Source organism: Convolutriloba macropyga, chromosome 4, assembly GCF_964194025.1.
Source record: "Convolutriloba macropyga chromosome 4, txConMacr16.3, whole genome shotgun sequence".
In the NCBI taxonomy this organism is placed as follows: Eukaryota; Metazoa; Xenacoelomorpha; order Acoela; family Convolutidae; genus Convolutriloba; species Convolutriloba macropyga.
The window spans coordinates 7,461,630-7,476,624 of record NC_134471.1 but is presented as its reverse complement, the minus strand read 5'-3'; the positions used below and the strand labels follow the sequence as shown (position 1 = coordinate 7,476,624).

The 14,995-nt window shown below is 35.2% G+C and overlaps 1 protein-coding gene across 1 annotated transcript in view; it reads left to right on the top strand.

The window, feature by feature from the left end:
• The window catches only part of LOC142337446 (uncharacterized), an 82,763-nt gene extending 74,123 nt beyond the window's left edge, over positions 1 to 8,640 (top strand). The window contains exon 6 of the mRNA XM_075386674.1: positions 7,722 to 8,640. Within this exon, the coding sequence (XP_075242789.1) occupies positions 7,722 to 7,907 (186 nt within the window). The 3' untranslated portion in view covers positions 7,908 to 8,640. The remainder of the gene's footprint in view (positions 1 to 7,721) is intronic.
• Positions 8,641 to 14,995: the final 6,355 nt, after the last annotated feature.

Sequence of the window (14,995 nt, the reverse complement as noted above, 5' to 3'; positions counted from 1 at the left end):
TATGAGCATTTACTAGTTAAAGGTCAATAGTGTGCATCTAAGTAGTGCCAAACTTATATGCCCTATTTCCTTTAGTAATAGAGTCTTGAGGTTTTATATCGAATATTAATTTTGAAAAAGGTCCATTAGGGCTTTTTCCTTATACAGCGTATGTGTCTCATAAAAATGACAGTTCGAATCTAACCGAAAAGTCTAGTGGTCTATTGAAGGGTTGGTGGTCAATCTGTCCATCTTATTTCTTGTTTCATTTCATGGAAGGCTACAAGCGTCTATCGCGGCTATTTTCCGGCAATCTGCCGGCTATGTTTATCATTAAACGCTCTATTAGGTACTCCTCAATGTTGCTGAACTGCTGTGTTTAAACCACTTGATATAAAGTAATTAAAGCGAGAAGAGATAGATAGATTGAAGAAGTTGAAATTAAAACTGTAATTTCGCTGTTCTTTCTCGGTTCTCAGGAATTGTTAGGTATTCACTTATTTCAATCCAACAGCTGATTAACCAGACGATGAGATTTAAAGAATCTTGGGTTTCGACCCCGACTTCCGGTGATTCATCCAGCTGATTATCAGTGTGTGTCTGAAAAACCACATTTTGGCTCCATCAATCGTGCTATCTATTTTCATTGATGTCTTAAATGCTGAGGACGAAGATTGAGGGAAATATAAAGAGTAGTGCGCTCGAACTAAGTTGGAAATCTAGTTTCTAATTGCTGAGAACGGTTTCAATTTATGTTTTATATTCATTGTTCAATTGGCAGGCTTCTGAACGGCCCCAGATTTGTACTTCTTTTTTTGCCACAGGACTTCTGTTTCGCCTTATCATCCGGACTTCTGTTTTCTCGGCCTCACTAAAATTCTCCTTTATTCATTCATGCAATTTCGACTGAATTGCATGCGTGACGCTTTTTGTCCCTCTTATTAGAGCGAGTTTTTCCTCATTCGCGTGATCTTGGTCACACTTGAATTACATCTCTCAAAATGACTTCCCTTCTCTCAGATTGATTTTCGTTACCTTAATTGAAAGACATAAGATCAACTGAGTGTATGTCACTCTAATTAAAGGTTAATGAAATTAATGAGGGCAGTTAATTGAAAAAAAATTAAATTAGATTCTTAATCAAAATATAAAATCTCATCAATTAATAAGAGAAATTTCTCTTTCTTCCTGTTTTAATTGCTCTCGAACGAAGTTTGAAGCAGTTATTGTAAACGTGTGTGTCTTTTTTATGCAAATCCGCTTATTGAGAAATTAAACCTGCATTGCAAAAATAGGAACGATGGTAAACGCTGAAATAAGGCCCTGATAGATAAAGGCCGAGTGGTAAGTGCTTTGAGTTCAGGGGGTAGGAGATCGTAGGTTATAATCCCTCCCTAGTCGGAGTGTTTTTGCACCCATAAAAAAGTTTTCTTTGCTACAGCCCCACCTGAATTAAATTGCCCTGCTTGTCGTTCAAGAGCAATTTGTCCAGACTGCAGATCTACGAAGCTATCGCGGTTATTTTCTGGCAATCTGCCAGCTGTTTGAAAGTTCGAGCATCGCAATCAACAAATTGTTTCACCAGTTCGAGTCCAGTTAACGCGTGGCAATTGTAATACAGTAATAATTCAATTTGCATGACAACGGAAAAACGCCAGCTCATTTTGTTTTAGTTGTTTTAATTGTTGAAAACGAGTTTTGCACATCCAATGAGAGGGGACAATCTATCATCGCTAAATAAACTAAGATGTGGTTGAAGGGGTCAACTGGCAGAATTTGGCTAGCATTTTGTTTAGTTAATTGCTCTCGAACACAGTTTGAATCAAAAATTTATTGATCGATTCATTTCTCCCAGAAAATATTTTAAATTGAGTGGTTTGACTGCTCGCTTTATCTCATCTCAAACAGAGCTGGCTTGAATCAAAGACCCCCTGGATCAGGGCTTTGAAATAAGACGAGCAACCGCCCCTTGTTTGAGAGCAATTCGTCTAAGTTGAGCAATTTGTCTGTTCGTTTACTCTCTCGTGAGTAGTAGATGATACCGGCTAGGGGGACATACAGGGGGGGGGGGGGGGACACTTGCAAAAGGATTCTTGCCCCACCGGGATTCGAACCCGGATCTAGTGCATGGGAAGCGGATATCATACCACTGCATCAAAGCTTAAAATATAGGGGGACATTTTTTCTTAGTTTGAAATTCCCCCCCCCCCCCCCCCTGTATGCCACCCTAGCCGGTATCATCTACTACTCTCGTGTGAAGTTTGAAGCAATTGTTGTAAAAGCGTCTTTTATTTTTATTCAAAATTTTTGCATGAACGTTTTGATTTTGTAGCTACCACATTTAGGATATTTTTCCGGTCGCTTGAGCTATTTAAATTGACTGTCCGTCTCTTATAACGGGATAAACTGATAAAGCACGAGGTTATTAAGTCTGAACTGATCTCTTAGATCGTAACTAAGTTGTATTTGTACGGTTTACCAAAGCTACTTTGAGACGCTTCAAAAGGCAGATATTGATGGTTTAAAGGGCGATCTTGCACTTCTCCATCAATTTTACTGCTGAACTGAGGCTGGCTGTAATCAACCCCTTGCCTGTCATTCCAAGCCAATTCGTTGAACGATAGTCGGTTATATTTCCATTTGCATGCGTCTTGATTTCTCAATTGAGCGATGTCTATATTGTGGAAGGACCAGTTGTTGGTTTTTCCATAAAAATTTAGTTTTGGCCCTGAGTTTAATATCCAAGTAAATTGTTGATCCATTCACTTACCAGACCCAGAACAATGTCCAACAGATGTTGCTGTTCTTGATCTAGGTGTTGTACGGTTAGTTATGTCAAATTCTTAGTCTGATCTGAAATTAGGAAAAATTATTGGAGTGTTGATAGTTTGACTTTTTTCTATTAATAGCCGCCCTCGGCTTCTCAGCCGGCTATTATAGTGAGCCTAATTTTTTTTTAAATTCAAAGACTTTGAATTGTATTGGGGCGCTGTCTTTTTTTAAGATCTGTTCACACATTTTCATGACTTTTGAAACCAAATTGGAGTAGTGATTTTGGTAACGCCGAAACAGGAACTGGAGCGGAAAAGCGAGTGGTTTTGCGGCGTGAAAATTTTCGCTCTAATTTTGAAGTAGATTGAGAAAACGGTGTTTGAAAAAATTCGCTTTCTCGCTAGTGGTTTTTTTGTTCACATGCGGCATTTTGACATTGATTTTCTGTTTTTTTATTGTATCTGATTTTTTTAGAAATGGTTTTCGCAGTTCACTCATAGTCCTTTCTGGGTCTAGCTTTTTTGTTTAGTCAATGAAAATTCTTTGAATTTTACGTCAGGACTTGTCCTGCTACGTTTTTACCTTGTCGAATAAAAATTTTCCGCTTTTTTTGTTTCACAGATTGTTAACATTTTGCGTGAAATCTTTACTCTTCTCTCATTCTGCTCAAAGTGTTTTTAGACAGCAGGTGCTCAGCAAAGCAGTTCATAATGAACAGGGTCAGTATCAAAAACCAAATCAGAAATAGAAACGGGATAAACCCATAAAGCCCAATTTTAGATGCCCCTTACTCGAACTTAGTTACCATTTCTAATGCTTGTTGGTACTGGTACCTTCTCTTGTGTCGTCTCTACAAAACAGGGTTATGTTCAGCTCCAAAATGACATCAAAATAAATCGCACTTCAAAATTTTTTGTGTACAAAAAATCATTTTTTTCATTAGTTTTTTTTCAATCCCAATCTTGGTTATGGGGATCAACGGCGGCTATTTTCCGGCGGCAATCTGCCGGATATGTTTTAGCAGCTCTAATTTTTTGCTGTCATTTCTGTAAATTGCTGTCATTCAGGTTTGTGACTGGGTAGCTGTGGTTAATTCCCATTTACTTCGTGGCTAATTGTGATTTAAAAAGAAAAAATTGGAAGTTAAAATTTATGTGTAATTTATTTAGGCGCAACGCATGGCTGTCAATGGCGTTCAGTCGTCTTGCTGCTGTTCTTTCAGTTTGTGCAACTAGCGGGGTTGGGCTTGGCTACGATGTCATTTACGCGTGACTATCGATTGTAAATATTAAATGAGATGATTGAGATTTATATGTTGACGTCTCCAGAGTTTTTTTTCACCCTATTTCTGAGGCCCAAATTGATAAACTTTACTACCCAATGCGACAGCTTGTTAGTGATCTTTTTAATAGTCGCGGAGCGATAGCGGCTATTATTGGGGACATCGTGGTTTTTTACAATTCAAAGAATTTGAATTGGATTGGTGCGCTGTGTTCACACATTTTTCAATGACTTTGATCTTTCAAAACGGGATAAACAGTAAAGCCCAACGGGCATTAAGTTTCATTAGAGGCCCAAAGTGGGCTTTAGTAGTCCTTCAAGTGCTTATAGTGGTGCAGCTGCTGGGATGGCCTTAATTTAAGGTTAAAAGGTCATTTTTAGGGGTTTTTGGGCTCAAAATGGTGCAATTTTTCATGTTCTTTGTGATTTTTTTTTGAGTTTTTTTGTTTGATTAGTCTTAGGTTGAAATTTCTAAAAGTTGATGAAAGCTTTTTGCGAGACAGAATTGCTTGTTATGGCCATTTCATGAGCTATATCTTTTGGGTACTACAAACACAAACACGCAAACTGATCCTAATTTTCGCAATTTTTTTTAGGTTTTTTGAAAATTTTTGTCATTTTGAGTTTTTTAGCCCTAGGTGTCAAGAAACCTCATCTAGGGTTTGATAAGGGGTTTGATGATAGATTACTGCTTAGTTTCTAGTGGTAATGGAATATTTTTCAACTTTTCGCCATTATGTATTTTAGCCTTTTTTGACAAAACTTGCAATTTTTTCATATTTTTTGACATTTGTTGTCATTATTCAAGTTGTCTGAGTCCCAGGGGTAAGAAAACCTCATTAGTAGTTCGATAATGAGTTACTGAAAAATTTTTAGTTGTCATGGAGTAGGTTTCATTTTTTGAATATCACAAATTTTAGCGATTTTTTTTTACAAAATTCTTATTTTCAGGTTTTTGAAAATTTTCGTTATTTTTCAGTTTTTTTCAGCTTCAGGGACCAGGCAATCTCTTTTGAGAATTGTTAATAGGGCACTGCATAGTTGCTAGTAACAATGGAATGATTTTTAACTTTTTAATGTCTCGAATTTTAGCATTTTTTAAAATCTGCAATTTTTTTTAAGGTCTCCTAAAATTTTTGTCAGTTTTTGATATTCGTCTATTCTCAAGTGCGAGAAAACATATTCCAAGTTCTAATACAAAGTTACTGCATAGTTTTTAGTTTCAATGGATTTGTTTTCATCAATTCAACCTTTCGACTTTTAGAAGTTTTTGAAATAAAATTTGCAATTTTTTTCAAATTTTTTCAAAATATTTGTATTTTATTTATTTTTCCTTGCCTCAGTAGCCTGGTAACTTCATCCAGTGTTTGATAGTATGTTATTAAATAGTTTCTAGGGGGCAATTGAATGGCTTTCATCCTTTTAAGAGAACAAATTTCTATTTTTTGAAGTTTGAAATTTTAAAAATTATTGTCTATCGATCTATGAGCCTATGAGTTTTTTAAAGTTTAGAATTGGGTTACTGGATAGCCTCTAGAGACACAGAAATGATTCTGCAGATAATTATATCACGATTTTCAGCAACATTCCCTTATAATTTGGAATTGATTTCTTTTAATTTTTTGGTCATTTTCGAGTTAATCGATTTTCAAGGGCCAATGAATATTTTTCAGGTCTTGCTGATATAATACTGGACCGATTTCAGAAACAAAGATTGGTTTTTATCGTCTTTTTGAAATAGGGTTTTTTAAAGGGAAAAAATTTTGCCTTAGGTTTAAAAGCCTCAAGAGTTTTAGTAATGAGTATATTTTTGTTTAGGTTTGATTCTTTTAGTTTCTCAATTTTTTTAGATGATTTTGTTTGTGTTCTGGCTGAAATTGTTCAATTGATCTGCTGGTGAGGTAGAGTACGTCTGAGTTTTTCGTTCAATTCTTTGAATTGAATTTCAGGGCTTGTCCTGCTAGGTTTTTTTAATTCGTCGTCTCCATCGATGATTCTTACGACCTGACTTCTTGGAATTGACTTCTTGGAATTGACTTCTTTGAATTAACTTCAATGACTTCTATTGCTTTGCAATTCAAATTTGTCTGCGTGACGTCATTTCTGCTTTTAGGTCAATTGCTTGACTTACCTCACTCAAAAAATTGACTTCTGAACTCACTTATGGAACTTTAAATTTTATGAACATATTTCTTAAAGATCAATAGTGTGCATCTAAGTTGTTGCAAACTTATATGCTCTAATTCTTGAATATTAGTCTTGAGTTTTTGATTTCGAATATCAATTTTGAAAAAGCTCTCCTTATAGACCGTATGTGTCATAAAATTGACGGTCCGAATCTAACCTAAAAAGTCTAGTGGTCTATTAAAGGACTGCTGCTCGATCTGTCTATCTTATTTCTTTAGTTGTTTCAATTCATGGAATGCCACATGCGTCTATCGCAGCTATTTTCCGGCAATCTGCTGGCTATGTTTGTTCGTTTTGACTCACCCAATAAGCTGGGAGATCAATTTCATGAAAACGGCAGGATCAAGAAAGCAACGGTGATTGCTGAAAAGTTGAGATACATTAAGAAGGTGATAGAGCTTAGAGAAATGGACGATTAATAATTGGGGGCGTGTATTGAGCATTAAAACTTTGGTCATACTGATTAATTGCTCTCAAACGAAGTTTAATAATTATATTAGTCCTGTTGGTCTTTTTTTATTGCGATTTTTCGTCTGACCCATTCGACTTTTCGTCCTCAAAAACGGGATAAACAGGTGCCGCCAAGTGGGCATTAAGTTCTCACTAGTCTCCAAGTATGGGATTCACAGAAACTGTTTCGGAGACTTTTACTTATGGTGTGAAGGGCGGCTCACATCGTTCAGGCCGTAAGGGTCCCTTGCAAGACCCCCCTCCGACCGTTGCCCCCCCCTTCAACTCACGCGCTTTCAATTAAACTAATGCTAAGCCTGACTAAACCGTGGCTAGCTACTGACGAAGCCAACCGCTCGCCGGTCGTTTGAGAGCAATTCGGCCAACGTTAGTCGGTTATGTTTTTTTAAATGACACTACATTGTGAAACACGACCAATATTTATGCTTCTCTGAACTTAATTTCTAAGTTGCTTAAAATTGAGATTGTTATTAATTGTTCTCGTACGACGTTCGAAGCAATTATTGCAAACGTGTTGGTCTTTTTTTAATGCAAAATTTTCACTCGATTGTTTTTGCTTATTTGCTCTAGAATATTCTTTGCCTTCTTGAGTGATTCTTTACACTTTAGTTCTTCATTTCTGAGTGATCTAAGTTGCTCTCTTTCTGAAATAAAGGAAGTGGTTCGCCAAACTGGAGGTCAGTGGTTCGAACCCCTTTGGGGATGTTATTTGCACCCATAAAACATTTCTAAGCTACGTGCCTTCTAAATTGAATTGACCGCGCCTGTCGTTCAAGAGCAGTTCATCCGACGTTCGTCGTTCTATATTAAAGAACAATTTCTGAAGCTATTACGTTCCCTTTACACTTTTACACCTTTATAAGTGTATCAATTTTAGTATATAGTATCACCTCTTGACAATACAAACCATTATCAGTGCAGAATCAAACATTGTTTTGTTCAGACACGGTAATGAAAGAAAAAAATGGTTCACATGTGTGTGGGACACAGTTCTCAATTTTTCAGAGGTCAGAGGGTTGTTTATTGTTTAGATCAAGTACCTGGTCCTATTTCCCCTGCTGCTGTTGGAATACATCTGCACAATGCTGCCAGCATACATTGATAGTGAGATGCTGCTGGTAGTGGCCATGGTGTTTCAGGCCTATTGGGGTCTCGTAGTTGGCACGGTCTATTTTGTCCTCTCCATCAATGACAAGTACATTGAGCGGGAAAACTAAAATTATACTATCCAATTCGCCATTTTTAGTTTATGGAAAACCAACTGTAATCGAACGTTAATTCTAACCAATATTGGAAACTGGGATTATGGTGATATTTGTACTTTTGCAATTGGTAAGATCCCTTATCTCTTAAAAACAAACGAAATCGTGACCGGGCTGGGGGAAATTATAGGCATTTCAACTAACTGCAAGAAAAAATGAAAATGAATCGTTTTCGACTTTAAAGTTGCGAGAAATTAGTGTCAGTTTAGAAGTCAGAAGTTGAGACGTTTGGTGTGGGTGCTTTTCTCAAAAATGAAAAACTGCAGTACCCGCATTGACAGAAATAGGATTGACTCACATTTGAATCGACTATGATGTTTTTAAATCTATTGTATTATTTTAGCTAGAGTTGCTGTGCAATCAATTAGCTTGAACAATTAGCTTGATCAATAATGAAAATATTTTTCTAAGTATATTCGTAATGCGGACATTGCTTCTCCTTTACATTTTAGTCTGATGTGTAATAATACATGTTTCCGGTGAGTGAAAATTGTGCTCAATGTGCTGCTAATCAATAAGTTTGAAAGATGCCTGTAATGATGAAATTCGCCATTTTATATAATATTGTTAGCTGTAATGTGATCCTGATTATTTCTGTTGTTTATCCTACTGTTATATAGCTGGTACCTGTTGTTAGTAGAATTGGAAGCTGGATTTATAGTTCTTGCAATCGTGAGTTGCATTATGAGATTTATTCAGACCTCGAAAGTAAGTAACGATAGATGTTTCGATATTTTATGGAGCATTTCTCCAATTAGAACTTACAGCTTGTTAGTTGTCATACTGCCCACAATAGGAGCAGAAAATATGTGAAATATTGTCCAATTTTTGCTGAGCTGTTAACTATTATGAGTGTCGGAGAAATATGCGACAAGGGCGCTTAGTATTGTGCATTTTTACATAAAGTTACGACTCACAAATCTTGCTCACTTTCTTAACAAATGAAGCCTGAAATGCAAACCTCTGAAACTTGATAAAGTATCTTCGAGTTTTGGACTCGTTGGACTTTTGGACTTCAAATTTTGGATTTATTATAGGACACTATTCTTTAGAACCAATTCTTTGAAAAGATCTTTTCATGAGCCGAGAACAATGAAATCAGGCATCTTCAAAATCTGATTGCAATTTTTCGCAAGTAAATCTATAAGATGAAATCGGCAAAATCCTCTAAGGCAAATACAAAATTGCACCAAGAATACACCAATTTTTGCGAAATATTCAAGAAAGTTAAATTTTGCATTGTTTAATTTTAAAGTCAACCAATATTTTTGATCCATAATGAACTTGGCCGGTTTTTGAGTGTCTGTTGTGGAAGGAACGAAACTGAAAAACTCTGTCGTCTTTTCTCCTAAATTTTTTTGCAACCCTCAGGTCTTGAATAAGTCTGAAAAATAAATGAATATGATGTAGTGTGACAAAAAATAAGGAATGGAATCAAGTGGTTTTTTATATTTCCGGTTCTTTTTGGAGCATTCACATGTAAACTTAAATCACAAACTTAGTGAAAAACTATTGACATGGCGTCGAAACTAAGCATCTCATTTGTGTGTCTTTAATTAATAGCCGCACTGCGATAGCTGGGGCTATTATTGGCCTTCTCTTGGTTTTTTACGACTCGAAGAGGAGTATTGGTTTTCTTAAGTTTTTTTTACGAAGTACTATTCGTTCAGGCGCTGTTTTCACCTCAAAGCGAAAGTGAGAAAATTGCTGTGTGAACTAATTTTTTCTCAGCGAGAGAAGTTTTTTGATCATGCGCTAGGTTTAGCGAATGACTTTTTGACTTTGAAAAGTAGTTTTTGACTGAATGGCACATATATATAATCGTCTTTAGCCGTTTTTTCGTCTAAGTGGCCCAGTTTTTTTGCTTGTAATTTGGTTTTTCTAGGACTGATTTTTTGTTCGATGCTATATTGAATTGTAAATCTCAGAAATTGATACAACAGTGTTCCGCAGAGCCTGAAAATGCGTTTCAAGTTCTAAGTTGGCTTATATTTTTTGATTTTTTAGTTAATTTTTGGCTGTTTTTTCTATTAATTTCTTCATTTTTGGATCTTTCTGCCGTCCTGTCAAAAATAAGTTAATAGGGCAATTTCCATTTGATAATTCATATGCTCAACGCTTTTTCTACCTCGATGTAATTTTGTTTTATGAAGTTGTACATATGCTAATCCGATTTTGGTAGTTTTTTTCTAAGATTTGGTATGATTTTGGTAGTAGTTACTAGAAACAGTCTTTTGTACGACATGAGGGACTTTAATTCCGTTTCAATAATAATTCAATTAATTTATTGCGTTAAGTTTGAAAAACAGTTGAAGAATTTTTTTTCACAAATGCAGTCTTATCAATTTTTTTTACCATTTTTTGCAAAATGTTTCAATGTTTCGTATGCTTGAATTCTGCTTTTTTTCTGCTTAGGAGGATGGATCTTTGTCTCGGATCTCAGATAACTCGTTGTCTTTTCTATGTCTCGAATGCTTAACAATGAAATGTATTCGTTTTTCTTGTTTTTCAGTTTAGTTTTCAAGTTTCAAGAATCAAGAATTGTCTTTGTTACGGTGTTCCTTATATTGTTTCCATATTCTTCACATTCTAATTTGGATCATTTTAGCTTGTCCGGGAACCTACATTTATATTGGTTATATTGTTTTTTCAGTTGTTAAAAAATTGTATGATTTCAGCATCTCAATTTTGCTCATTTCTTTGGTTTGCAATGATTTCATGCAACATAAGGCAGTACCTGGAGTTTGCTAAAAAGCCTTTTCCAAAATTTCAAATAACTACTTTTTTTGCAATTTCCCTCCAGCCTTGGTATTGTTTTTAAACGATTTTTTGCTTTTGAATATTATTCTGTTGCTTATGTCTTTTCTTTTCTGTGATTTATATGTTTTTGAATTAGTATGAAGTCATAATGATTTAATGGTAATGATTTAATGGTTTAATAAAAAAGTAATGGCTTCAGCTGCAATTAAGGTTTTTTGTGAAGTTTTGGCGCTTCGAGTCGCTTCCGGAATTCTTTCGGCTATGTTTTTATTTCGTCGTCAAGATTTTTGTTACGACCATATGACGTCACAACCACTTTTGGTTCATTCGTGCGTGACGTGACGTCATTTTTCACTCTTAGTGGAGCGAGTTTTTTTGTTCATTTGCGTGATTACATTTTTGGGCCTACCTGACTTACCTCACTCTCCAAAATAACTTCCTTACTTTGAAATTGACTTTTTTCACTTTATTTCATAGAGATAAGGTCATGTGAATGTGTCACTCTAAATGAAGTTTATTTAAGAGCAGCTGATAGAGGCAGCAAAAACTTATCAAAATATAAACATCTCAGCTTGCAATGAAAAGACTATTTTTTGGTCTGTCGTTTTTACTGTTTTTTTTTTAGGCTGCAGATCTATTGCGGCTGTTTTCTGGCAGTCTGCCAGCTATTTTTGTAAATTTGAAATGTAAGCGTTTGCAAAACTTAAACAAAACGTTCTTCTCATTTTAAGAAAAATGAATTATGGAATGTCTATAATTAATCAATAATTAATTAATTCGACGTCTGCAAATGCGATGTAGTCGATTTTGTATCTGTTTTGCTAGTAGTTGCAAAAACGTAAGCATTAGATGTCGATGGGGACTTGAGAATGAAAAGTAACTTAGAAGTAGTCGTTTATATGTAACCTTTTAGAAGTAATCTTTAGAAGTAACCTTTTAGAAGTAATCTTATTAGTCGATTTTTTCTGCTGTTAAATCAAGAAAATTGAAGTCTACATTTGAAGGTGTGTTGGTACTCGTCAACTAAAATAGAAACTTAAAGAAACTGTTTAATGTCCGCCCTCATTCTCTCAAAGGCTATATTTAGGAGCTCTCCGTTTTACAGTTCAAAGAATTTTAATTAATTTGGGGAACTGTCTTTTTTACGACTCAGAGAGGAGTATAGGCGGAGCGTCTTTCTTTGATCGATAATTTTTCGGATTATATCTAAAACAGGATGTACAAGTCATTGTCGCGCGTAAAAACTAAGCGTTTAGATCAAATTGAAAAAAAGTGATCAAGATGAAAAAAAATGAAGAGAAGAGCGATTTTTTTTTATCTTACGCATTTTTGAGAGAAAGCGAGAAAACTAGGTGTAAATATTTTTTTGTTAAATGCGAGCAATTTGTTTTACCATATCCGTTTATCCGTTCTCTTTAGAGCCTCGCATGTTATTTTCGTTATTTTTCTGTTGGCAATAAGTTTTTTATTAGTTTGGGTGAACTTCAGATTCGTTTGATATCAATTTAAGCTAGTTTTAGTTGAAAATTAGCTAATTTCAAGACAATGTTGTGCTTAATTTTGTCTTTTTAAGTTTGCCAAATTTTGTTTTTGGCTTCTTCATTTTGACTGTTTTTTTCTCCTATTTCGATGTCAGGTTTGTTTTGTTTTTATTTGTTTTCTACCATATGATTACCATTTGCTGAACATAAGCTAACTTCATCAGACAATGTGATGTAAACAATGGTTTTGGAGAGGCAATTTGTCAAAAGTTTCAAAAAAAATGTTTTTTGCCTTTACTTGTTTGTTTCTTGTTTCAAATTGAATGGTATATTGTAAATAGTTTCATTACTTTAGAAAATGGTCGGCTAGGGCCTCGGTTAAATTTTAATTTGAGTCGGTTCCGGAATTTTCTGGCTGCTTTCAAGATCTGTTCCCTTATTTTATGGTTTTTGAAGTCAAATTGGAGTATTGATTTTGACCATGCCGAAACGAAGTGGAGTGAAAAAGAGTGATCCCGTAAAATTGTGCGCCCTAGTTTTAAAGTACTCATGAAACGGCGTTTGAACCGAATTTGGTTTTCTCTTTAGTGGTTTTGTTCAGATGCAGCAATTTGATGTTGATTTTTTTTCCATTTTTTGATCGGATTTGTTTCTGAAGTTTTCCAACCCCTTCATAGTCCTTTTTATGTTTAGTCAATGAAAAATCTGGGGATTGTAAGTCAGAGTTTGTCCTGTTTTTAAATTCTTTTTTACTCTTCGATCAGTTGTTTCGTTTTACATAGGTCACGACTTTCACATTTGACTTAGCTCACTCACTGTTTCACTGAATGCCATTGAGAATTCATTTAGTAAAGTTACGCAAATATGTTCCAGGTCAAAAAGCGAAATCAAAAGAAACGAGATAAATCAAGAAAACCCGGGGGCTATTTTTTCCTTTGGGGAAGGGTGAGTTATTTCCTTCAGCTTCATGTTGAAAATCCTGGTAGAATCAAATTAGCAGCAGTTTTTTTTCCAATCAAATATTAGTAACCAAGAAATGTTTGAGTGAATAGTAAAATACAAAGTCTAGTTCATATGCTCTTTGCATTTTTCAATTGAATCCCAAAGTCAGTCTGGGGGGGGCAACAGCGGCTATTTCCCAGAAATTTGTTGGCTATCTTATTTTTTAGATCTATCAACAAATTTCGGAATTACATTGGGAATTGGAAACGGTAAATATTATTTTTCGTCGTTCATTCTATAGACTTCCTCCCTCGTCTTCCTGTTCAATGCTCAAGAATAATATATTCTTGCTACTAGTATGATTAGAAATAGATTCTGGTCACATAATTAGGAGTTTATGACGATGACAAGGAAGACTCGTCAAGATTAAGTGTTTTTTTGGTGTAATTTATCAAGTATTTGATTTATCGGAACTTCACATCACTGCAGAAAATGCTCAGCTGAAATTGTATTTTTCCTGAGACTAGGTCAGCGATCTGTTATTTTAATCAAAATCTGGTTATCAACTAAGTGAATGTCTTCATAGTAAGAATGCTAATATTTATCAAAATAGCTTTTGATAAGGCTTAAGAGTCCAGTAAAAATGGACTAACTGTTTTTAAGCACAAATGTCGTGAGGGCTGGTCTGATTATTTCTTTTACTCCCTACCGCTTGTAAGGTTTGTAATGTCTTGAGAAATGTGATGATGTGTAATCAATAGATCTATTAAACACATTTCCGACAGACGTTCGCGCTAATTTATCTTCTTATCCATCACCCTTTTTGTGAGAAACTGTATCATGTGTTGTTGCTTAATTTGACCCTTCCCCAACAGCTCTAGTATATTCTGTTTTCATTAAATTTTGATTTTTTGCGCTTGTTTTTTTTCGCTAACGATATTTCTCATCTGCTTTTCTGAAATCCATAGTTGGAAACGAAATTTGATGGCCAGTATTCTTGTCGACACTTTAACGCAATGCGAGGTACTTTTTGTGTACTCTGCTGCTCTTTTGATTGCTTCGCGAAAGTTTTTAGTTTGTTCTTTACATATTCTAATGAGTTTTTGTGAAGCACGTCATTCTTAGCAATTAAAACAATGGAAAATACTGAATAAGACCGCCTAAAGCCTTCCACTCCCAATTTTTTCAATGACAAATTGATTTTGACGCATGAATAAATTTGTCAACCCTTGTCTCGCAGTACCCACAAAAATGGTTGGGGACAAGACAAGCACAATAGGCGCAATCCGAGACTATTAAATTGGCAAATTTCATAGACAAGTAAACCATTTCTTACTATTTTTTTTTACTTTGGGAAGCTTGAGTTATTTTCTACAGCTTCATGTTGAAAATCCTGGTAGAATCAAATTAGCAACAGTTAAATAGAAATTGGGAATCAATATTTGTCCTGCTACTAGGTGCTTTTAAAGTCAATTACGAAATTTTGTTGCTGCTTCAACTATTGACCCTTGGGCACTTTTTTAATCAAAAATATCTTAGCTTAGTGCCCAAGAAATGTTAAACATTTGACTGAACAGAAAAATACAAATTCTAGTTCATATGCGCTTTGCAGCTTGCAATTGGATATTGATCAGTAGTATCTTTTGAAAAAGACTGCCAGTTTTTAATGCTACGTGAATTTTCAATTTCATCAGTCTGGTATTACCGCCTCTTCTGCGCAATTGAAATTCCTCTCCGCCTTTCAAAACTTCCCTCTCAGCCGTCATGCTTCTGTACAATGTTTGTGCGTTTGTTCATTTATTTTTTGTGGCCCTCCTAGGGTCTTCAATAACTCGTATTTTTCAATAGACCAAAATAGCT